Source organism: Schistocerca piceifrons, chromosome 3, assembly GCF_021461385.2.
Source record: "Schistocerca piceifrons isolate TAMUIC-IGC-003096 chromosome 3, iqSchPice1.1, whole genome shotgun sequence".
In the NCBI taxonomy this organism is placed as follows: domain Eukaryota; kingdom Metazoa; phylum Arthropoda; class Insecta; order Orthoptera; family Acrididae; genus Schistocerca; species Schistocerca piceifrons.
In genome coordinates this window covers 911,643,118-911,667,783 of record NC_060140.1, presented here as the reverse complement: position 1 = coordinate 911,667,783, position 24,666 = coordinate 911,643,118, and the positions used below count along the sequence as shown (strand labels likewise).

General features: G+C 39.5%; 1 protein-coding gene across 1 annotated transcript in view; it reads left to right on the top strand.

Annotated features, from left to right (window-relative positions):
• The window catches only part of LOC124788023 (methenyltetrahydrofolate synthase domain-containing protein), a 148,665-nt gene extending 130,743 nt beyond the window's left edge, over positions 1–17,922 (top strand). Inside the window, exon 6 of the mRNA XM_047255084.1 lies at positions 16,764–17,922. Coding sequence (XP_047111040.1) covers positions 16,764–17,571 — 808 coding nt within the window. The 3' untranslated portion in view covers positions 17,572–17,922. The remainder of the gene's footprint in view (positions 1–16,763) is intronic.
• The last annotated feature ends 6,744 nt before the right edge of the window (positions 17,923–24,666 follow it).

The window sequence follows — 24,666 nt, the reverse complement described above, 5'->3', positions numbered from 1 at the left end:
TCAGATTTAGTTATAAGTTGGCACAGTGGATAGGCCTTGAAAAACTGAACATTGATCAATCAAGAAAACAGGAAGAAGTTGCGTGGAACTATGAAAAAAATAAGCAAATTATACAAACTGAGTAGTCCATGCGTAAGATAGGCAACATCAAGGATAGTGTGAGCTCAGGAGCGCCATGGTCCCGTGGTTAGCATGAGCAGCTGCGGAACGGGAGGTCCTTGGTTCAAGTCTTTCCTTGAATGAAAAGTTTACTTTCTTTATTTTCGCAAAGTTATGATCTGCCTGTTCGTTCATTGACGTCTCTGTTCACTGTAATAAGTTTAGTGTCTGTGTTTTGCGACCGCACCGCAAAAACGTGCGATTAGTAGACGAAAGGACGTGTCTCTGCAATGGGAACCGAAAACATTTGATTGCAAGGTCATAGGTCAGCCGATTCCTCCACAGGAAAACACATCTGATATATTCTATACGACACTGGTGATGGCATGTGCATCACATGACAGGAATATGTTGTCGACTCACCTAACTTGTACACGTGGCGAATGAGTAAAAAGATTCTCCTGCCTTGCCCGATTTAGGTTTTCACTCCCAAAAAAGTGATGAAAACATAAGAGTTTGTCACATAAACTGCAACAAATGAATGCAACAGTTTCACAGTTGCACAGTTTTCCCTGTGATCTGTCAAAACATATGTTTTTAACGTTTTCAATTTTTTCCATGTGTAGACTGTCAAATCCTGTGTATGTCCAAGCAAATCTGAACATGCCCTGGAATTTTGGAGAGCGAAGTTGATTATGTGTGAGTGCCTGAACTTTGATAATTGACACATGATCATGTAAACAATACTGCTCTGTGTACCTGTGCAGCTTCAAACGGATGGACAGATAATAGTTGTTTGAAAATAAAAAATTAAACTTTTCACTCGAGGGAAGACTTGAACCAAGGACCTCTTGTTTCGCAGCTTCTCACGCTAACCACGGGACCACGGCGCTCCTGAGCTCACACTATCCTTGATGTTGCCTATCTTGCGCATGGACTACTCAGTTTGTATATTTTGCTTATTTTTTTTTCATAGTTCCACACAACTTCCTCCTGTTTTCTCAATTGATCTGTGTTCAGTTTTTCAAGGTTTATCCACTGTGCCAACTTATAACTAAATCTGAGGGGGGTGCATTGGGGAGGTTCCCTTGTAAGTGATACAGGATGGTGTACAATTCTCACGAGTTCACTTCCTATTTGTGCCAAAAACTTGTGTTTTTTTACATCTTAGCTGTTACATCACCTGAGATCGCGCGTACACCAGCGCTTGACTGATACGGACCGTACGATAGCTGGGTGCAAAGTGAAGTCACTGCCCCTTTCTCTTTTTTTTTTTCCGCTCTTATCTGGAGGTAGATAGGTTTGAAAGTAGAGTGAAGTGTAGCAGTGTGAAGGGCAGAGGAAAGATAGTGCCAAGGCAAGCACGAAGGGGGAAAAAAGCCTCTGCAAAGTTAGGTTGGGTAGGAAGAGCAGTAGCAGATGTCTTGTGTAAGCAGATACCGTGTCAGTGCCATAGATTGTTATAATAAAAGGAGTCTGATTTGGCAGCTCAGTGTGTTGCCTTGAGCCCTCTGCTGCACCATGTCATCTGTGACTTCGCACAGCATCATCAGGCTGGTGCTGAACAGCAGCAGCTCGCTGTTGATCGGTGTCTCCTGTTACTTGCATGCCACAGCTGCTCCTCCAACTCAATTCTGCTTGCTCGGCATACTGTGCCGCAGATTGATCGGAGAGCTGCAGGCCATTCTCTCGCACATGGGCAATATATGCTGCCTTTTTGTCTACTCTTTCCTGTGCAGAGGTTGCCCCCATGGCTTTCGGAATCGCTGTCATTGCTGTTGGGGTGGCAGCTGCCTTCTTAGCGCCCTTCCCCTGCATCGCTGCTGGGGCAGTCGGTGGGCAGGCATCCATGCACCCTTCTGCGTGGTTTCAACAGCGTTCGCTGGGTTTTGAGCACCTTCTGCTGAATGTAGGCGTTGGGGAAGGACTGCATGCAGTTGCCTCAAGGCCTCATCCTTCTCTGCAGCCACGGTGGCTGCAAAGACAGCCCTCTCTGCCACTGTGATGACTTTGAGGTCTGCTGTGGCTTCCTCCATGGCTCTGCTGAAGTTGATGCCACTGATCTTCTCGAGGGCGTGAGCTGCGTCCCATCAATCCATATCTGGGCAGTCATCCCTGCAGCTGGCGAGGGGAGCTCTTTCTGCGCTGTCCCTCTGCTGAGCCAGGCTGGTTTGTGCCCGTTGTCGTCTTTTCCGCTGCATCAGTATGGCCATGGCTGCTTCGCCATCTTTGGCACAACTGTGGCTTGAAAAAAGCCAAGCAGCCACGGCAGCTGATGATGTGCAGTCTGCCACACTGGGCACATGTCGGCTTTACTTTTCAGCTGGGGTCACAGGCGTGGCTGTCATGTGCACCGGAGCACTTGCTGCACCACGCCGCATTGCGGCAATACTTGGTGTCATGACCCTCACTCTGGCACTTGAAGCACTAGGGCTGGGGGTCCATGGTAGATTGGTAGATGGGAGAGCTTCTGTCAGGACAGGGAAGCCCAGCAGCTACAACAAACGAAACTTATTGTCCTCGCCGTTGGCTGTTTGCACAGTCATGGCGTAGAGCAGCAGTCTCTTCTTGTTGGTCAGGTTGTGCAGCTTTGTGGCTGTGTTACCAAACGTGGCTCGCAGCAGTCCATCATGGACCATTGCCTTGTCACAGCACCAAGGCAGACCCCTTAGGAGTGCCTTAGTCGTCGTCTTTCATCCAGCGGAAAGCGCCTTCTATGCACTGGCAGCATGATAACGATATGGGCAGCCACAATGCTCTTGATTGCCCTGTGATCAACCAAGTTTGCTGCCGGAACACAGATCAGCAAGTCTAAGTCGACAGACTCGTAGATCTTGGCACAGGTCATCATTAAGTCGAACAGTGCTGTCCACTCACCTCTGCATTTAACGTACAAAGGGGGGACAGGCTGTGACTCATTTTCTCGGTTCTTCTTGGTTTGGTCGGCAGACTCAGTGAGTCGCACCACTGAAGGCCCACTCGTGGCAGCAAGTTTCTTCTGCGCATTCTTCTTTCCCATGCTGTGGTGTGCTGAACATGACAATTTGCTTGCATTCTTAAAACAACACATGACAATTTGCTTCTCGCAGCTGCCACAGCACAGAACTCCTCCGTAAGCTCTCGATGGCCGAAAAAGCATAGCATGCAGCGGCAGTGATATGCACACTTCTCTGGCTCAGGCTGAACGTATCTGAAGTCACTGCCTCTCAGGCCGTATTTATACATGGGCACAGGAGACAACCAAGGGAAGACCCAGTGTCATCCACTCTATGCCCCGTTAGTAACCTCTAAATAGCCGCTTCGTTGGATACGCAACATTTTATGACACTGTTGTGTATTAATTTAGAAGCTTTGTAATTTTTGTATGAATGGAAGCAAGTTAGGAATAATTACATAAAAAGATTTAACTCACCTGCTTTTAAATTTTGCCGTCTAGAATTTTTAGAACAGAACTGACAGTAGAACATAACCTCTGAACTACAACTTTAAGAAACCTTGTGTTGATTATTATTGCTATAAGTCTTGAAACTTGTTGTAGCTATATTATTTAATGGGTTTGATCACATGCTGTAGTCATAACTTTCTAGCATTAACATAACTGATACTTAATCTATTGCAAATTAGGACATTTTTGCCCCAAATTTAGTTTTCAGTAAATTACCCAAAAACTATTAGAGGTAGTTTAATGGAGTCACATAATTTAGATTTTTATATCGAACTGAGGCTTCATATGAATTTTTGGTTTTCTTGCTTTGTTACTTAGCGCCACTTATTTTTTGAAAAAAATCTGGATTCTGACTAAAATTTTGTTCTGATCAAGTTGAAACCTGTAACAGATGATTTTGACATACATTTGCACATTCTGACCAATTTTTGGCTTTCTAGCTTTATTATTTAGTGCTACTTATTTTTTCTTAAAATGATGTATTTAGGGAAAGATATTCATCTGTTCACTCTGAGATTTTCTAGATTAAACATTAATATACTGAAGCATATGTTGACAAAGTTTGGAAAAGCAACTTTAATTTTTAATTTCATTCTTAAATTTTGTGCAATACTTGTATGTTTTGCACAGGCGCATTATGATGACATGGCGCTAGTGGCAGTGAACTGGGGTAAGTCCCGATACACTCGCTTGCCTCTGTATCACACAAAAGATACAGCACTTGTTTCGCCAGTCTGAATAACAATAATAAAAACAATACTGTATTTTACGAACTGTAAGAGACACTTTTTTCTTTGAAAAATTGCCTTCAAAATTCAGGCGCATCTTATACTCAAAATTAATGTAAAAATGTCCTGCCTTAAAAATAGCCATGTATTCGATGCCGCAGGAAACATGTCCCTATCTGGCAACATTGGATTCAACTAGTAGCAGCTGTGCACTGATGCAGCATTTGAGTTACTGGGATTCACAAGCTTCCTAACGTTGTCCCCCCCCCCCCCCCCCCCCTCCCCTCCCCCAATCACGAACTCAGAACACTTTCTAACCCATTTGCAGTCTACGATGCCAGAGTGGACTTGAAGTGAAAGTGATTTGTGTTATCAGTAACAGTACAATATTTTTTTTAGTAGCTAGTTTTTTAATGAAAAAGAATAAAAAAAATGGTATTCATGTGATGCGGGCTATAAATTAAAAGTAATAGCAAATGCAGAAGAACATGGAAACAGAATAGATGAGCAGCATTTTGGCCCTCCACCAACAGAATAAGCCATTCACAAATAGTGGGTTAGTAAAGAAGAACTGAAAAAAATGAGGAAGACTAAATGTGCAAGTAGAGAACGGAATGCAAAATGATTGGAACTAAAAGATGATGTTTGGAGACGTACTTGAGGACACTATCAAAATGGCGTTAGAATTAGTACAAAAATGATTCAAATACATGCTCATAAGCAAGTGCTACAGTGGAACTTTACAGACTTTAAGTGTGCAGTTGATTGGTGCTGCAGGCTTATGAAGTGTCACGGACTTATCATGCAAACCAGAAGTGAAATATCTCAGGAGATGCCACAAGAGTATGAAGAGAAAATATTATGTTGCCATCACTTTATTTGTTGAACATTGAAGGAAAACCAGTGTGGAACTAAGCCAGATAGCAAATGTTGATGAAACTCCTCTGACATCTGATGCGCTGAGTAACACAATTTTTGCCATGAAAGGCACTAAAACTGTAATAATAAAAACAAGTGGACATGAAAAAATGCACTATAATGTTGTTCTTTCATGTTTTGCTGATGGTATTAAATGTAATCCAATGATCATTTTCGAGTACAAAACAGTGCGAAAACCATCTGAAATACCTCCAAGTACGTACATGACAAGGTTTGGATGGATGAGGCTGGTATGAAATTACGGATTAACGGAGTGTGGGAGAGAAGCAAAAGTGCTGTATTGAAGAAGAGTTCTCTTCTTGTGCTAGACCAGTTTAGTAGTCATTTGAAAAATTCAGTGAAAGAGAAACTGATACAGGGAAATACAGTACTCGCTGTTACTCCAGGAGGACTTACTTTACAATTGCAACCTCTTGATGTCTTGATAAATAAACTATTAAAAGTGTATATGAGAGAGGAATGGAACAAACAAATGGATGATGGATGAAACCCAACATGAATTCACACCGACGGTAGCTTTAAAAGAACCTACAGTCAAACAAATGTGTCAGTGGGTAAGGCAATCATGGCTTAAAGTAAAAAAAAGATGTTATTGTTAAATCTTTCAAGAAGTGTGGCATAAGTAATGCTCTTGATGACAGTGCAGACCATCTTATACATGAAGAGGACAATGACGCTGATGATGATGAGGAGGAGGAGGAGGGGAGAGGAGAAGAAGAAAGTTCAGATGACGGATTTAAGGGATTTTAGAGGTCAGTTTGATTTATAAAATAAGATTTTTTTCTATTAGTCTAGCTTTGTCATCTGACAATAAAATGGTAAAAATGTTATGCTTTTAAAAAAAATTCCTCAAAAATTAAGGTCGTTTTATAGTTTGTACCATCTCATAGTTTGTAAAATACGATGTATGTTTTTATTATCTAATCACATATTGTGTTATTCTTATCTAAATTATAAGCATATGTGGCTTAGAGAAACAACTGAAGGAGTCAAAAACAAATATATCACCAGGTCTGGAGGGAACCCTAATTTGGTTTTTCGAAGAGAACTCTGTATCATTGGTCCTTTACTTAGTTTACATTTATTGTGTATATAAGAAGGGTAAAAGAATAGACCCACAAAATTACAGACCAATGTCCTTAACATCAGTTTGCTGTAGAAGTCTTCAACTTATTCTCAGTTTGAATATAATAAATTTCCTTGAGACCAAGGAGCTTATGGCCACAAATCAGCACAGTTTTAGAAGGCATCACTTGTGTGAAACTCAGCTTGCCCCTTTTCTCACATGATATACTGTGAAGTATGGATGTAGGGCAACAGGTAGATTCCATATTTCCAGATTTCCAAAAGCAATTGACACAGTGCCCCACTGTAGACTGTTAACAAAGGTACAAGCATATGGAATAGGTTCCCAGCTATGTGAATAGCTTTGAAGACTTCTTAAGTAACAGAACGCAATATGTTGTCCTCAGTGGCAAGCTTCATCAGAACAGAGCATCATCAGGAGTGCCCCAGTGAAGTGTGATAGGACCTCTTGTTGTTTTCTGTATATATAAATGGCCTGACAGACAGGGTAGGCAGCAATCTATGGTTGTTTGCTGATGATGATGCTGTGATGTACGGGAAGGTATTGAAGTTGAGTGACTGTATGTGAGGATACAAGATGACCTAAACAAAATTTCTAGTTGGTGTGGTGAATGGTAGCTATCACTAGATGTATATGTAAGGAAATGAGAATGAGTATGAAAAACAAACCTGTAATGTTCAATTACAGTGTTAGTAGTGTCCAAGTCACATAATTTAAATATGCTGGCATAATATTGCAAAGCAAAATGAACTGGAACGAGCATGTGAGGACTGTGGTGGGGAAGGCGAATGATCAACTTTGGTTTATTGGGAAAATTTTGGGGAAGTGTGTATAGAACACCAGTGCGACCCAATCTTGAGTACTGCTAGAGTGCCCTACCAGGTCAAATTGAAGAAAGACATTGAAGCAATTCAGAGGTGGGCTGCAAGATTTGTTGCCATTAGTATGCAAGAATATGAAGGTACCCTGACAATTGACATGGGAAACCTTGCAGAGAAGGCAATATTCTTTGTGAGGAACATATTGAGAAAATGTAGAGAACTGCCATTTGAAGATGATTGCAGAATGATTCTATTGCTGCCAACAGGCATTTTGCATAAGGACCATGAAGATATGAGAAATAGGGCTCATACGGAGGCATATAGACAGTCATTTTTCCCTCACTCTTTGAGTGGAAAAGGAAAGGAAATGACTAGCAGTGGTACAAGATACACTCCGCCATGTACGGTAGCTTGCAAAATATGTATGTAGACTTGGAACAGGAAATGGGCTAAATAACAGAGATACATAAAGTTCCCTCTACCACACACCATAAAGTGGCTTGCAGAGTATAGATGTAGGTGTTGATGTAGATTACATTATCCAGTAATTTTTTTGAAAAGTTCATTTCTATGTTTATTAAATACTTTTAATTACCCACATGAAAAATTTAAAAAAATATAAATACAAGAATTTGAATGCACTGTATCCTTGGCCATATGTAACTGCTCTAATTGCTACATCAACTCTCCATTTGAAAGTAGTAAAGCACTCAAACATGATAACTGTTGACCTTGATTTTTTCAACGACTGTCCACCTCCTTAGCTGAGTGGTCAGCACATGTGATTGCAATCCAGAGGATCTGGGTTTTAATCTCAGCTGGGTCAGAGATTTTCTCCACTTGGGAACTGGGGGTTATGTTGCCCTCATCATCATTTTACCATTATTGACACACAAGTTGCCCAATGTGGAGTCAAATGAAAGGACTTGTAACTTGGCGACTGAACTTCCTCAAGTGAGGATTCCCGGCCATCAGTGCCATACAATCATCTCATTTCCTTTCTTCTTCTTCTTCTTCTTCTTCTTCTTCTTCTTTTTTCCAGAAACTAAGGCCCAGTCGCCTATAACCTGTATGGACATATTTAGAGGGATGGAACTGTGTAACGCTGTTGTAGGATCACATTACCTGAAAGGGAATGTCATTCTGGAGTAATTTATCATATTAAAAGTTGTCATTGCATGTGAAAGTGGTCTTATGATGCCTTGACTGATAGTTTAAAGTGGCAAGTTATGGTTGTCATTTCTCTGTTTTCCTAGAATTGCCAATGACAGTAAATGATTCCTGGCCAGATAATTTGTTCACCTCTCTTTGGGTCCATCCACTTAATTCACAGGCTATTTACAGCCATGTCAATGCTCTTGTTGTGGATGGTAATTTGACAGTGTCAGAGACTGGAGCATGATATGGCATTCCTGAGCATACTGTACAACAAAGCACAAAACAATATTGTGATACTGGAGAATCGAGTAAGTGTGCCTGAACTGGGCATTGGAGTGTAAGAACACTAGTCCAGCCTACTGAGCTTGTAAACATATCATTGCAAAATCTTTTTTAAAAAAAAGCAGTGTAGTTGAAACATACTACTGGGTTGTTTGACATGGTTCAGTTAATGTTTGCTGAGGGGAGTCTCTATTGTTGTTGGCAGAATGTAATACTTGTATTTTATGACAAATCAGTATTTTCTGCACCAACTCGTGGTCCAGTACAAGTATATAGGTTACATGTGGTCCATTTTGATTCCACATATATCTGCTAGTCATCTCACAGAGGACATGTGTCTTTAGCAGTTTGGGGCTGCACATGTTGTGTCAGACTATACTAACATTAAGGGTAATGTTATGCTTCCATCAGCACAACAACGATATCCTTAGGGATTAATCTGTTTCCAGCAGCTGTGGTTTGCAGAACAGAATGAGATTTCTCTTCTCAACCAACCCCCTTCTACATCAAACTTCAGCCCCATTGAAAACATACAAATGGTGACAAAACCGATCATGTGAAAAACTGGCCTGACCCTCTGCCAAGAACACATGATGACCTATGGAATGGGAGAAAGTAGCAGAAAATGAAAGATTTATTAATCTCTCCATAGGTTCCCTTTCTCACAGGATGCAGATGTTCATTGGAGCGGAAGTCCTTTGGAAGGGATATACGTACACATTATAATCAATGAATGAATGTGTGTGTGTGTGTGTGTGTGTCTGTGTGTGTGTGGGGGGGTGGGGGGGGGCTGTTCCAGATAATCTTCTAAATCACTGGACCAGTTTTAACTGAACTTGGTACACACATCACTTACTGTATGCGTGGAAAGAATCACTACGGAAATAAGAACCATATACCTATGAAGGGGCAGAGGTGGGGGTGAAAAAGTAGTGTAGCCCATGATGTCTGAATTCACAGGTTTTATTCATCCAGTTGAGAATGAGAGTATTTAGTGACTTCCAGCAAACTTTCCACATACAGGGTGTACATAAAGTCTGGGAACACTTTCAATTATTTATTGCACTGGAACTAAACATTGTACAGATGTCACACATATTGCATTTTGAAGAGAAACTCTGAAAGTGTTTTTTTTTTTTTTTTTTTTTTTTTTTTTTTTTTTTTTTTTTTTTTTTTTTTTTTTTTAACATATGATATGCAAACCATGAGTGACCCAGCAGGCGTCAATATGGTAATTGAATTCTTGCCATACCTGTCCCAGCATGGCATTGTTGACTTTGGCAATCACTTCTGTATTCTCTTAGGAGCTCTGCTACATCACGTGGTGGAGGCAGTACATACACCAGGTCTTTAATGTGTCTGTCCCCACAGAAAAAAGTCACACAGAGTGAGATCTGGTGATCAGGGTGGTCATTTCATGAAACAGCTCATTCCACACCTGACCTCGCCATGTTTGTGACTAGCGCTGACTATCGGTAAATTACCAAACTACGCTGTGGTGGTATACGTCAAAAACAACTTTCAGGGTTTCTCTTCAAAATGACATATGTATGATAACTGTACAATGTTAGGTTCTTGTGCAATAAATAATTGGAAGTGTTCCCGGACTTTATGTACACCCTGTATTTTCAAGCCTTTACGAAACTTTTTCTAACTGACAAGCCCCATCAAAAGATGAAAGGAAAAAAGTTTGTCGCGTACTACATTTCCACTGTTCACACACCAAAACTGCTGCATTATGCATGACATTTAATTTATTCTACTCTCAACAAATTTTGTGGACAGTGTCCACATATGTTGCTATTGTATTTACAAAATTATATCATCGTACAACACATAGTCCAGGAGATGTGACATCATACACACTGCGATGTGTGAAAAATTGCTGCATTATGCATGATGTTTTACTTTAGCAGACAATATCCACTGAATGTTCGTGCAAAATTATATTATTTTATGAGATACATTTCAGGAGATACGATTCCATAGAAATTGACCCATGTGAAAATGAAACTGCATGGCCAAATTACGTACAGGTACAGATGAAATATGTTTACAAATATGTGTGACATTAGTTGAAATTATGTGTAATATATGTGACATGTGTGTACTCAAAAGATCCTTCTAAACCCCTGGATTGATTTCAGCCAGTCTTGGTACCCATGTTACTTACTATTTGGAAACAAGTTCTGTGGGGGTAAGAACCAGCAGCCTCCGTTTGGAGTGATAGTAATAACATGGAGAGAGGAGGGGGAGGAAGAAAGAGACAGGCAGGGGGGAAGAGGAGATGGACATATTGAAGCGGAGCGGTAAATAGACAGATAAAGGGAAGAGAAGGAGATGGGCAGAGGATGGGGGGGAAAGAGGAGATGGACAGAGGAAGGAAAGAGGAGGAGATGGACAGAAAGGAGAAGGAGGAGGAAGGGAGTGAGGAGGAGACGTGGTGGCAGGAAAGATGGATTGAAAGGGGAGGAGAGAGATGGACAGACGGTGAAGGAACAGATGGTTAGAGGGGGAAGAGCAGATGGACAGAGAGAGGGGGAAGTAGGCAGACGGACAAAGTGATGGGTAGGAGGAGAAGCAGAGGGGGGGGGGCCTAGATGGAGGTGGACATAAAGAGGAGGGTAGAAGAGATTAACAGAGAGGAGGGCAGAGGAGATGGACAAAGAGATAGGGTAGGAGGAGATTGGCTAATAGAATTAGAATAAATACATACCCAGGCAACACTAAGCACTCAGTTAAGTAATAAAGAAACCTCATGACATGCCATTTTGAGAGCCAAAAATATATTTTTAAGAATCATGAACTGTTTCATCTGTTATTTTCTTATTTTATATAGATTAAATAAATTAAAACAGGAAAAAAATTACAGGAAGTGAGATTCAATCCAATTTCTGCCATTGTGTGGTTTCTTGTCTATGCCAGTGAATCAAAAAGTCACTATACTAACTGTTGTGATATTCATATATTTCTTACTGTTGTTCCGCTCTTGACTCCATCTCATGACCTGAAATACATTTTCCATGCCTGAGATGCTAGGAATAACACAGAATGGACTTTCAGAGGTTGAATGCTTTGTACTTGGTGTCACTGACAACTCACATATGGGAGGACCAAAGTACAAATCCACGTTTGAGCATCCATATTTAGATTTTCCTTTGAGATAGACACAGCCAAATTCCTCCCCCGTCTTTGTCATATTAGTGCATACACTCCGTCACTAATGATCTTGTTGTTGATGGTATATTAAACCCTAAGTTTTGTTTCTTGTTGTGCATTTCAGTATTTGATTGATATTAATATTTCATAAATAATTTGTTGTTGGTTTTTCCCAGCATAATTTTCCAAAATTTTAATTCATTTTCACAGCTATTTTTTGTACCTTTAACTCTCTCCATTTTTAGACATGTTTGTGTTTCACAAGGTAGATATAAGTTTGAAAGCTAAAGACATTGATGGACTCTTTAGAGTTTCTCGCTAGTGTGTTCATTGTTGGTTAATGATGGTGTATCTTATTTGAAGTTGAGCATATCTCAAGTCAACTTGCAATTATTACTATTCAAGCTTTTGGAATTATTACTACCTCTTCTTGTGGAGGGAAGAGGGATAGACTTTTACTTCCCTTGTAGAGTAAGTTTGTGATTATTGTAGTCAGTTTTTTTTTAATCATCTTACTGTAGTAGCAGAACTTAGATAAAGTAGTTTTCTTGTTTCAATAACTGTTAAATTTTACCATGAGTGAGAAGTGTGGGCTTTGCTGTAGGTTTGTGAGTAGTGGATTGCAGTGTGAGAGTTGGTCGAAGTATTTTCACTGGGGGGAATGCAGTGGGGAAGCCAGTGGGCATTCTGGTGAGATCCTCTCCTGGAACTGCAGGTTATTTAGCAAGAGTAAGTTGATAGAGGAGCATGAGCGTAAGATCTGTGCCCTTCAGGTGCAGTTGAAAAATGCACGGGAGGACCTAGATAGGATGAGGAGGGAGAAGGGGGTTGGAGAACGGGAGCTGGCTGTTGCCAAGAGATCTGCTAGGAGAAGGAGATTTTCAGATAGTTTTACTATTGGTGTTTGCAATAGATATGATCAACTGTCAGAGTCCAGTGGAGAGGAATCTCTAGTAGCTGTAGATGTAGGAAGTATGCAGCAGACCTCAGCAGTTACGGTGGCTAGGACAGTTGCAAAGTCGAAGAGAAAGAAGAAGGTTCTGCTGTTAGGTAGTTCTCATGGCAGAGGTGTAGGTCAGCAGTTGCAGGAAGTGTTGGGGAGTAAGTACCAGGTCACCAGCATTGTGAAGCCTAATGCAGGATTGGCTCAGGTGACTGTTAACATAGGGGGTTATGTAGGGATTTTACTAAAGAGGGTCAGGTAATGATTGTGGGTGGGGCTGGTAATAGTATTGATAGGGATGGGGAGTATGACATAGATGGTGACCTGGAAAAGATAGCCACTCAGACTGGCAACACGAATGTGCATTTTGTGGGACTGTTTCAGTGTCACGATCAGCCTCATCTTAGTACAGCCATCAGGCGTAATAACATGAGACTTAGGGGTGCGCTGGTGACAGAAGGCATGGGTCACATTTCAGTGGTGTCAGCAGAGTCTATCAGCAGGACGGGTTTCACTAGACATGGCCTGCACCTCAACAGGTATGGGAAGGGGAGGTTGGCAAAGCTTATAGGTGACAGCATAGGTGGGGGTGGTGGGATCACTCATGGAAAAATTCCGGTAGTAGTGGGTGTTAGAGCTGCACCTTTTTTAGATTGAAGTCAGTTGATAGGTATTCCTGCTTAAGGGAAGTCTCTCTAACAAAGAAACCACTTTCGACAAAGCTTAGGTATCTGAGCAATGAGGGAATTAGTATATTTCATCAAAATATACAAGGTATTAGAGATAAAGTTAGTGAACTGTTTATAGATGTTGACTCTGAAATCATTGGTATATCTGAACACTTCTTAAATAAGGAGATAATTCAGAGGCTTCCTTTACCAGGATACAAGTTAGCTGACAGTTTTTCTAGGAGCTCTTTGTGGTGTGGGGGAGTAGCCATGTATGTGAAAAACGGCATCCCATTTGAGTCAATTGATGTTTCAAAGCACTGCACTGAAAAGGTGTTTGAATGTTGTGCAGGTGTGGTTAAATTTAGTGGAGCTAAACTTCTAACTGTTGTTATTTATAGATCTCCAGACTCTGAGTTCACAACATTTTTGCTAAAGGTGGAGGAGGTTCTTGGTTCACTTTATAGGAAATACAAAAAGTTAGTTATATGTGGTGACTTCAATATTAATTGTATAAGTGATTGTGCAAGGAAAAGAATGCTGGTAGACCTCCTTAATTCATATAACCTTATGCAAATCGTATTCTTTCCAACAAGAGTGCAAGGGATTAGTAGAATAACATAGACAACATTTTTGTTCATTCCTCATTACTAGAAGGGCATTCTGTTAGCAAAAAGGTGAATGGCCTTTCAGATCATGATGCACAAATTGTAACTCTAAAAGATTTTTGTGCTGCAACACATGTTAAATATACTTATCAACTGTTTAGGAAAGCTGATCCAGTTGCTGTAGAGACCTTTGTAAACCTTATCAAGGAACAAGAGTGGCAAGATGTTTATAGTGCTGATACAGTAGACGATAAATATAATGCTTTCCTCAAGACTTTTCTCGTGCTCTTTGAAAGTTGCTTTCCGTTAGAATGTTCAAAACAGGGTACTAGCACAAACAGGCAGCCTGGGTGGCTGACTGGAGGGATAAGAGTATCTTGTAGAACAAAGTGACAATTATATCAAAATCTAAATGCAGCAGCCCATTACAAACAGTATTGTAAGACGCTTAAAAATGTTATTAGGAAGGCAAAAAGTATGTGGTATGCAGATAGAATAGCTAAGTCTCAGGATAAAATTAAAACCATATGGTCAGTCGTAAAGGAAGTGGCTGGTCTGCAGAGACAGATTGAGGATATAGAATCAGTGTGTAGTGGGAATGTCCATGTTACTGATAAGTTGCATATATGTACAGTATTTAATAATCACTTTCTGAATATAGCAGGTGAACTAAATAGAAACCTAGTCCCAACAGGGAATCATATAGTGCTCTTAGAAAAAAGTGTTCTGAGACTGTTACCTGAAATGCTCCTCCATGATACTGACAAGAGGAAGATTGAGTTAATAATTAAATCACTAAAGACCAAGAACCCTCATGGATATGACGGGGTATCTAGCAGAATACTGAAGTATTGTTCTATCTATGTTAGCCCAGTACTTAGCCATATCTGTAACTTTTCCTTTAGGAGTGGTCGGTTACCTGACCGATTAAAGTACTCGGTAGTGAAGCCACTTTATAAAAAGGGAGACAGGGATAATGTTGACAATTTTAGACCTATTTCTGTGCCATCGGTGTTCGCTAAAGTTATTGAGAAGGTTGTGTATACAAGGTTACTGGAGCATTTAAATTCACATAATTTGCTGTCAAATGTACAGTTGGGTTTTTGAGATGGTTTAACAACTAAAAATGCTATATTCTCTTTTCTCTGTGAGGTTTTGGACAGATTAAATAAAAGGTTGCGAACGCTAGGTGTTTTCTTTGATTTAACGAAGGCTTTTGACTGTGTTGACCACAAAATATTACTGCAGAAGTTGGACCATTATGGAGTAAGGGGAGTAGCTTACAACTGGTTCACCTCTTACTTTAAGAACAGAAAGCAGAAGGTAATTCTCCACAATATTGAGAGTGGTAGTGATGTTCAGTCCCAATGGGGCACTGTTAAGTGGGGCTTTCCCTAAGGGTCGGTGCTGGGGCCACTGCTGTTTCTTATTTATATAAATGATATGCCTTCTAGTATTACAGGTGATTCAAAAATATTTCTGTTTGCTGATGATGCCAGCTTGGTAGTGAAGGATCTTGTGTGTAATATTGAAACAGTATCAAATAATGTAGTTCATGAAATAAGTTCGTGGCTTGTGGAAAATAATTTGATGCTAAATCACAGTAAGACTTAGTTTTTACAGTTTCTAACTCACAATTCAACAAGAACTGATATTTTGTTCAGACGGAATGGGCATATTATAAGCGAGATGGAAGAGTTCAAGTCCCTAGGCGTTCAGATAGATAGTAAGCTGTTGTGGAAAGCCCATGTTCAGGATCTTGTTCAGAAACTAAATGCTGCTGTATTTACCATTAGAACAGTATCTGAAGTAAGTGACAGTTCAACAAGAAAAGTAGTCTACTTTATGTCATATGGTATTATTTTTTGAGGTAATTCTTGTGATTCAAAAAGGGTATTTTTGGCTCAAAAACAGGCTGTTCGAGCTCTATGTGGAGTAAGTTCGAGAACCTCTTGTCGACCCCTATTCAATAGTCTGGGAATTCTGACATTGCCCTCACAGTATATATTTTCTTTAATGTCGTTTGTTTTTAGCGATATTAGCTTATTCCCAAGAGTTAGCAGCTTTCACTCAATTAATACTATGCAGAAATCAAATCTGCATGTGGAATGCACTTCCTTGACTCTTGTGCAGAAAGGAGTGCAGTATTGTGCTGCATCCATTTTCAATAAGCTACCACAAAAACTCAAAAAACGTAGCAGTAGCCCAAACACTTTTAAGTCTAAACTGAAGTTTCCTCATGGCTCACTCCTCCTATTTTGTCGAGGAGCTCCTGGAAGAGCTGAAAAATTAAGCAAATTCCAGTGCTAAATTGTTGATTTTCTTTATTTAAACTTACAACTTGTTGCCTGAATAGGTTTCTTATATTTCATTTTATCTGTTTTTGCTATTATGTTATAATTTCATGTATACACTCGTTCCATGACCATGGAGACTTCTCCTTAATTTGGTCCCACGGAACAATAAATAAATAAATAAAAACTGTGAAGGTTAAAAGGGGAAAAACAAGTCACTCAGACCCCAGTCCCATCTGTTCTGAGAAGGTCTGATCAGCCATTTTGTCTTAAAGTTTTAACGCTGAAACTTCCTGTCAGATTAAAACCATGTGCTGGACCAAGACTTGAATTTGGGACCTTTACCTTTTGCGGACAAGTGCCCACGAAAGGCAAAGGTCCCAGTTCAGGTCTCGGTCCAGCACAGTTTTAATCTGCCAGGAAGTTTCAATCAGTGCACACACTGCTGCAGAGTGAAAATTTCATTCTGGAATTTTAAAGCTTTCTCAAGTGAAATTTCCATTTGATATAAGTTTCTGTCTTCTGTTTTTAGCGAAGGTAAAGACTGTACCCTGAAGGAAGTTGGCCCTGATGATGATGAACATCTTTCTCAAAGACCACCAGTGAGGCCAAACAGAAATAGAGAACGCAGGAACAGGAACAAGCAACGGAGTCGTGGAGATAGTGACTCTCAGGCTCCAGTTGAAGAATCAGCTGCTGATGGCAGTGATAACATTAAAGTCAATGGAGAGCATACGAGTAAAAGTATTCCTGGTGATTTTACAGCTGGACAGCGTTCGCGAATGTTTCATCGGCGGAGGCGTCGTAACTCCAGACGGGATTCAGCTAATGGTCCTGTCGGCCCCAGTCCTGAACCAGGAGTGGAAACTAACAATGCAGCCACTCTCGATTGTACAAAAGGTGAAGCAGAAAATCATATAAAAGAGCGACCAAGACGCAGACGTACTCGCAAACGACCAGTTGAGATACCAGCAAGCCAGAGTCCTGAAAATGTTGATGAAAGGGAAGTACAGGATCCAGAAAGAAGCAAAGACCAATACAGAATACGTAGAGCACATCGAAGAAATGCATTTAACTTCAGTCTACGTGTGGATAATATTGGAACAGATGTACGAGTCCGAGAATTAAAAGCAGCACTTGCTGAAAGGGGTGTTCGGCCCAAAGACATCACGTGGAAAGGGTCAAAAGGGTTCGCTATGTTGCATTTTCGTAATCCTGATGAACATGAAAATATTATTGCATCCCTGCAAGACATAAAACTGAGAGAGGAAGGTGAAACATTGTTGGTGCAGTTGGCACAACCAACGCGAATAGAGGTGACTGATATTTCTTCTTTGTAACAAATACAAATGATAGAGCAGCTTTCTCTGTGATCTTTCTGTGCTGTTGAGGGGGTGAAACTGATGATTATTCTAAAGAAAGTGAAGTATTTTTGATGTGATAAAAGAGTGAGAAATATTATATTTATATATTTTTGACAGTAATTTAATAGTTTAACATGAATGCTTGAGAAAGTGATTGTTCTAATGTAATCAACATATGCATTGTAATTTTCATTTTATAATATTGAAATATCTAATAGCAGCTCTATTTTTATTTTTGTTGTTATTGTATGTGTGTGTTATATTTAATTTATCTTGAAACTTATTGTTAATGTCTCTTTGTTAATATACTAGTGTATATAGGTATATACATTGTAACATATTATGCACTGCTGTATTTGTGTATGTAACTATGCACTCTGTTTTCATGTAATTTGTATGTGTTTATACAAATAAATTTGAGGCTAATAATATTGATTTTGAGGTATTTATTAACTTATGTGTATAAATTATTTAGAAAGCTGTTTCAGAGAGGATTTCTGTATGTTTTCTGACACAAAAAGTGAGCAGATTGTATTCTAATATGATCAGTATCAAAGGATTGAAGAATTTTTGCTTAGTTGCTCTGACATTTGCTGTAAAATCAGTTGATGTCTTTATTTTATTTTTTGTTTATTTGCTCAGTTAATTAGCCCAATATAAATGTGTACATAGAAAATTGTAGGATAGATTCAACAAAAGTGTAATTGTAATTAATATGTTGGAGGACGTATATCAGCATTAGTTCCTACATTACCGGGCAAGCTAATCTAAGAGTACAGTAGCATCAGATGTTCCAAATGTGACATACTGAGCTCAGATCTGGTGCAGTATGCTATTTTTACATCTTTGGTATGTTGTTTAAGAATGGCTTGTTCTGCTTGTGTTTGTTGCTCTGAGAAAGACGATTTCATTGTATCTTAAGGGACAAATGAGTATATCCTGCAACATAGCTTTTTTCCATTTCTTATTTCACTTCCAGAGACGAGTTCCAGCAGCGGCAATGATAATATACAGTAATATCACCTTGTACTTTTATGTACACACCATCAATCTTGGACCAAATATTTATTCTCTCATTAGCATTAACACGTCTTCTGTTCCTAGTATATAGTGAAAACGGTTTATCTGTATGAACAACAGCAGTACCATAATTCCTATCTCCTTGTACACCAATGGAGAAGGTACGATAAGCAATAATGTCTCTGTCATAATATGACTCTAGTCCTGGTAATGGTTTATCACTCCCTCGTACTATGGCTATAGTCAACCAAGAATTACCAGCTACAACCTCTGTAGTAGTGCAAGAAAAATTAACGTTGCATCCTACAAAAGTAATAGGACCAGTGAGGAGGTCTTCTTGGACAACCTCGTTTGGTGTAAAACTGAAGCCAATCAGCGGGCAGCGGAAGGGCGTCGTCGCACCGGAAATTCTTTTTAGCAGCGGATCGCGCTCTGTTAAAACTAGAGCACGATCCTCTGAGCCCTAGCGGCAGCTGCTGGAACTCGTCTCAAGGTCACCCGCCTTGCGCAGCGTTGTGTAACTACAGCACACAGCCATGCAATATAACCCACCCACCTCCCCAGGAGTTGTAACTCCCACACCCTTTAGAAGATAAAGATGCTTCAGTAGCTGAACAATTTTTTTGTTTTGGAATAAGGTTCTTTATTAAGAATGATAATATACAGTAATATCACCTTGTACTTTTATGTAGTAGGAGACTGAGATTGCCAGTATACAAGACAGTTGATAGCTTCAGTTTTACACCAAACGAGGTTGTCCAAGAAGAGCTCCTTACTGGTCCTATTACTTTTGTAGGGTGCAAGGTTAATTTTTCTTGCACTTCTACAGAGGTTGTAACTGGTAACTCTTGGTTGACTATAGCCATAGTACGAGGGAGTGATAAACCATTACCAGGACTAGAGACATATTATGACAGAGACATTATTGCTTATCGTACCTTCTCCATTGGTGTACAAGGAGATAGGAATTATGGTACTGCTGTTGTTCATACAGATAAACCGTTTTCACTATATACTAGGAACAGAAGACGTGTTAATGCTAATGAGAGAATAAATATTTGGTCCAAGATTGACGGTGTGTTGACCAAGTACATAAAAGTACAAGGTGATATTACTGTATATTATCATTCTTAATAAAGAACCTTATTCCAAAAAAAAAAAAAAATTGTTCAGCTACTGAAGCATCTTTATCTTCTAAAGGGTGCGGGGGTTATGACTCCTGGGGATGTGGGTGGGATATATTGCATGGCTGTGTGCTGTAGTTACACAACGCTGCGCAAGGCGGGTGACCTTGAGATGAGTTCCAGCAGCTGCGGCATGATAGCATCAGATGTTCCAAATGTGACATACTGAGCTCAAATCTGGTGCAGTATGCTATTTTTACATCTTTGTTATGTTGTTTAAGAATGGCTTGTTCTGCTTGTGTTTGTTGCTCTGAGACAATTTCATTGTATCTTAAGGGACAAATGAGTATATCCTGCAACATAGCTTTTTTCCATTTCTTATTTCACTTCCAGATGGTATCACAAAACTTGTATGTTTGTCCAAAATATGTTAAATTTCTCTATGCTACATGGACAAGAATTGTTTGTGTTAGACACCTGTGAAACACCTGGAGTGAAGTGCCATGATAATTAATATACAGTATACTCCAAACCTTTAGGGGAAAAGTTACACAGATATAGAGAATCCTAAAATGAGTATTTTGAGATGAAAAACTAAAGATTCACTATGAATTTTTAGTTTATGTCAAAAAACATATATCGTATAGCAACAGCTCATAGTAACTGTTTAAAGTGGTGGCTGCCTGTATCAACACATGTGTTCTTTCAGCACATAAAAATTTGCCACGCCCTTTACAATGTTTGTATTGTCTATTGTAGAGCGATAAAGGTACTTAAAATGTTATAAAACAGATTCAGAGATTGCAGTGGCCATTGAACAGAATCACCTATGATTAGAGCATCTGTTGATCAGTTGTTCATGGCTGTAAATGTTTAAGTGGGACACTGTTAGGGGTAGTCTCCAACAACTGTGGCAGCAGATCTCAAATAAACATCGCATAAGATGCGGCATTACAACTGGGTGACAGCAAATAAACACTTATTAGAGAAAAAAGTGAAGCATCCGTAAGAGAGGAGAAAATGCTATGAAACTTCATGGATTGAGAGGATGTATAAAGTTATTTCAGGGATTACAAAATCAAGTCAAATTTACAAAGAACTTGGCTGAATCAGGTCACATATCAATTTGACAGTGCACCTACTCTGGCCTGAATGCACACAGTGGTTCACTTGGGAAGGGTGTCATAAAGCCACTGTATCCTCACTTGAGGGGAGCTAAATCAGAACTGATCTCGTACCATATTTGTTCTGTAGGGGACAGATCTGGGGATGTTGCCAGTCATTGCAGAATTTCAACAACATGCAGAGAGTTCAAAAAGATATGTGCCATATGTATATGAGCATTGTGCTGGAAATGGCACCATCATACTGTTGCATGAGAAGTATCACATGAGTACACAGGATGTCTGTGATGTACCGTTGTTCTGTCAGAGTTTCCTAATCACTACCAGCTGTGACCTGAGGTCATAACTGATAGCTCCCCACACCATGATGTCTCTGCAAGACATTGAAAGAATGGGACTCCTTCCCACATCAGTGCCACGCTTGCTGACAATGGTCATCTGGTGTAGTGCAGAATTTCAGTTCACCACAGAACACACTACAGGACCATTCATCGTCATCAGTCCATGCTTCCCAGTCATGGCATCACTCCAAATGCTGCTATTTGTGTTGTGATGTTAATGGCTGCCTGTGGATGGGACAGTAATTTTATAGTTCAGCTGCTACTTAGTATTTGACCAATGGTGTGGGTTGACGTAGCATGCGGCAGGGAGTCCATTACTTGTTAGTGGATGGCAATGTAGATGTGAAAGGGTTAAAGTGTTCTTGGTGCACAATAGCACGATATTCTGTTGTGGTGGTCAGACATGGTCATCCAGAACCTCTACAATGAGTATGTCTGCCTTCACATTCCCATACTATCCATCATTGGGCCACTGTCACATACAAGTACCCATAAATCTGGATATCACACAATTTGACCACCTAACTACATGACGACCCACAGCAAGGCCCCTTTCAAATTCTACCATGTGCTTATAACATTATCCCACATGAGTATGCAGCATATCCATTTTTTTCACATTGATGACTCAACATCTGACTCTTTTCAGGCCTGTTATGTGCCTTACCAGGCCTGATAACAACGCTAAACATAAACAACAATAGTGCACACCATTGACCATTCTACTTGTCACAGGGAATTGCAAATCTAATTGTTTACATACACCTCCATGGTGTGAACTTTTATCATGTTACATTGACATATGACTGTGTCTTCTGGATGCTTTCTTTTTTTTTCATCACACATATATTGCTTTTGTGCCAAATGAAAACACCGTTATAGTTGAAAGAGTGGCCAGGTGACTTTTCTGGCATAAAGTAATTTCATTTATGGGCCAATGCACAAAAATTATGATTGAAATGCAGAGAACAATGTAAAAGAACTGAATAACATCACTTTCAAATAATTTAAATGATTTAAGCAGCATGCAGCAGGAAAGTTCTCAGAAGGCACATTTGGTGTTCCATATTTAATAAGCATTCAGAGTGACATCTTGTGGCAATCATGGAAGCTCTGTACTACCACATTGCCCTGTCCACCTTGAATCAGTGTATCTATTAGTGAGAACCATATCAAATTCCCTACAGTAATTCCTGACATTTGCCTTCATCTACAGACAGAAAAATGTGATAACAGACCTTTATTTATAAAAGTATTGAAGAAGAAAATTACAGATGTAGAGATTTTGGGAATAATAGTTCTATGGGGTTCAGTGGGCTGGTGTGTGTCTCACTTAGACGTCACTTCATGTGTGTAATGGACAACATTGAATTGATTCATGAAGATGCGTGGGCAGCATAAAATGTACAAACTCCAAAACAGAAAACAACAATAGGTCACACAATAGCGACAATGGTGTCTTGGAGTGAGCAGAAAATTGTGTCTGCTGCAGGGAGCAGTGAAGTTGAAACAGAAGCTCTGGATAATGCAGCAACAGCCCATGCTGCAAGTTCTGCCATTCACTGCTAGATGGCAATCGTTTTCACACCGGCGATTGACTTTAATTCATCATAGTTCATCCAATTTGCATGGAATGTTTATAAATTACATACACAAATCTTCCTTGTTAATGAGCCTACCTGTTAATAAGACCATATGAAAATTCCTTCTGTACTTCCTGAGATCAGCTGGGACATACAGAGAGAAGCAACTAGGAGACTTACGTTTATGTATGTATACTTACAAACTGTAGAAAGTTAGGTACTGCATTTCTGCACTGGATGATCCATTGAAAGAATCGAACTGTGGTATCAAAATCATTTAGCTCTCTCGCTAGTACATGCTGTCATATGATTGGAGCGTGATTGCTCCTGTGACTTTACTCTCCACACCACATGCTTCAAAGTGTTCATTTCATGAAAAAGTCGATGAGTGATTATTTATGACTGCTCTCCCAACTGATCCAACAGCATCTCTTCAAATCATCATGTGTAAACAGTTCTTTGTGTAGAACTTCAGACAGGTCTCTGCAGCTTCAATAGTGAACAACCTAGTTTCCTGTCAAGTTTCTATCCACATTGATAATTTTTTTCTAATTAGGCAGACATGCTATAAATATTTTATCTGTACATTCAATTGACTTCTCTGGCTTTATGAATCCTGCTGCACCTAACATTAAGTACATAGCTGCAAGTTCCTGTGAGGAAGTCTAAAAAGTGGTTAGATTCACAGTCAATGCATCACAGATAATTGCGTATTGTTTTTCAGGATAGTGCCACCAGCATCACAGCTGACAGCTATTATGTTTTGTATCAAATTAATTTACAAACACATGCCTGAGAGAAGACGTTGTATTATATGACATATTCATTTGCGAACATTGCTTTCGTATCTTGAATTACAAATTTTAGGATCCTCTGCCACTTTATAATTTTGACGCTAAATATTTGAGATGCACTGTATTCAAGTGTGCTGCTTGAACTAGTATGTGCACATTCTGACCAACCTAAATCCTGTGTATTGCATAAAATATTTATTCATCACTTACTCATGGGATAATAAAATGATCAATTGGTAGTCATTTGTCCACAGATTCCACACACAGCCAATGGTGTCAAGTGATGTGTCTTATAACATGGAAATACACACTCATTGCAAAAGGTCAGACGTACCCTCTGAAGTTTAAATTATTTCAGGCTGATCTGAGTGAAAATGCCAATTTTGTTGTCAAAGATTGTGTTCATCGTTTGTGGAACCTATGTTCCACTCACAAACACATCAAATGTTATGAAACAGAGTTGAACAGAAATCACGGCAACCAGTTTACAAATATCACCTTAATAAGCAAAAGAATCAGTCACACATAGAAGATGCAGAATTGTAGTATTTTGTTCTCAATGCAATACATTATTTAGCCCTCACAGTGTTCTCAAGTTAGTGTGAGTTATAAGTTTTCTTGCAAGAAAAATGTTCATGCCTTACAGTACATACTTGTTTAATGGAACATTGTAGACTGTGGTTTTATTAACCCTTTGTTTCCTGACATAAGAAAATTTTTACTTTTTAACATTTTCTTTGCAGAATTTATGCTATTGTGGCCTCAAATGACGGTAGGATTTTTTGTAAAGTTTTATTTTATTTTTTGCAACTTTTTTCTCTCCTGGTACTCGGAAGTACCGTCAGACTCCATGGACAGAATCACAACATGTGCAGAAAAATGCTCCAATTTTTATAACTTGTACTTTATTCCACATAAATATTAAATATTTTTACATTAGAAAATTAACAGAAATATGATATTTCTGAATTTTTTTTTTAAATTCCGCATAAATTTATTCTAGAGCAACTTCACAATACATAGTAACTTGGCTATACATTTTTGACAGTATATACATATCACATATTTAGTGATACCTCATGAAA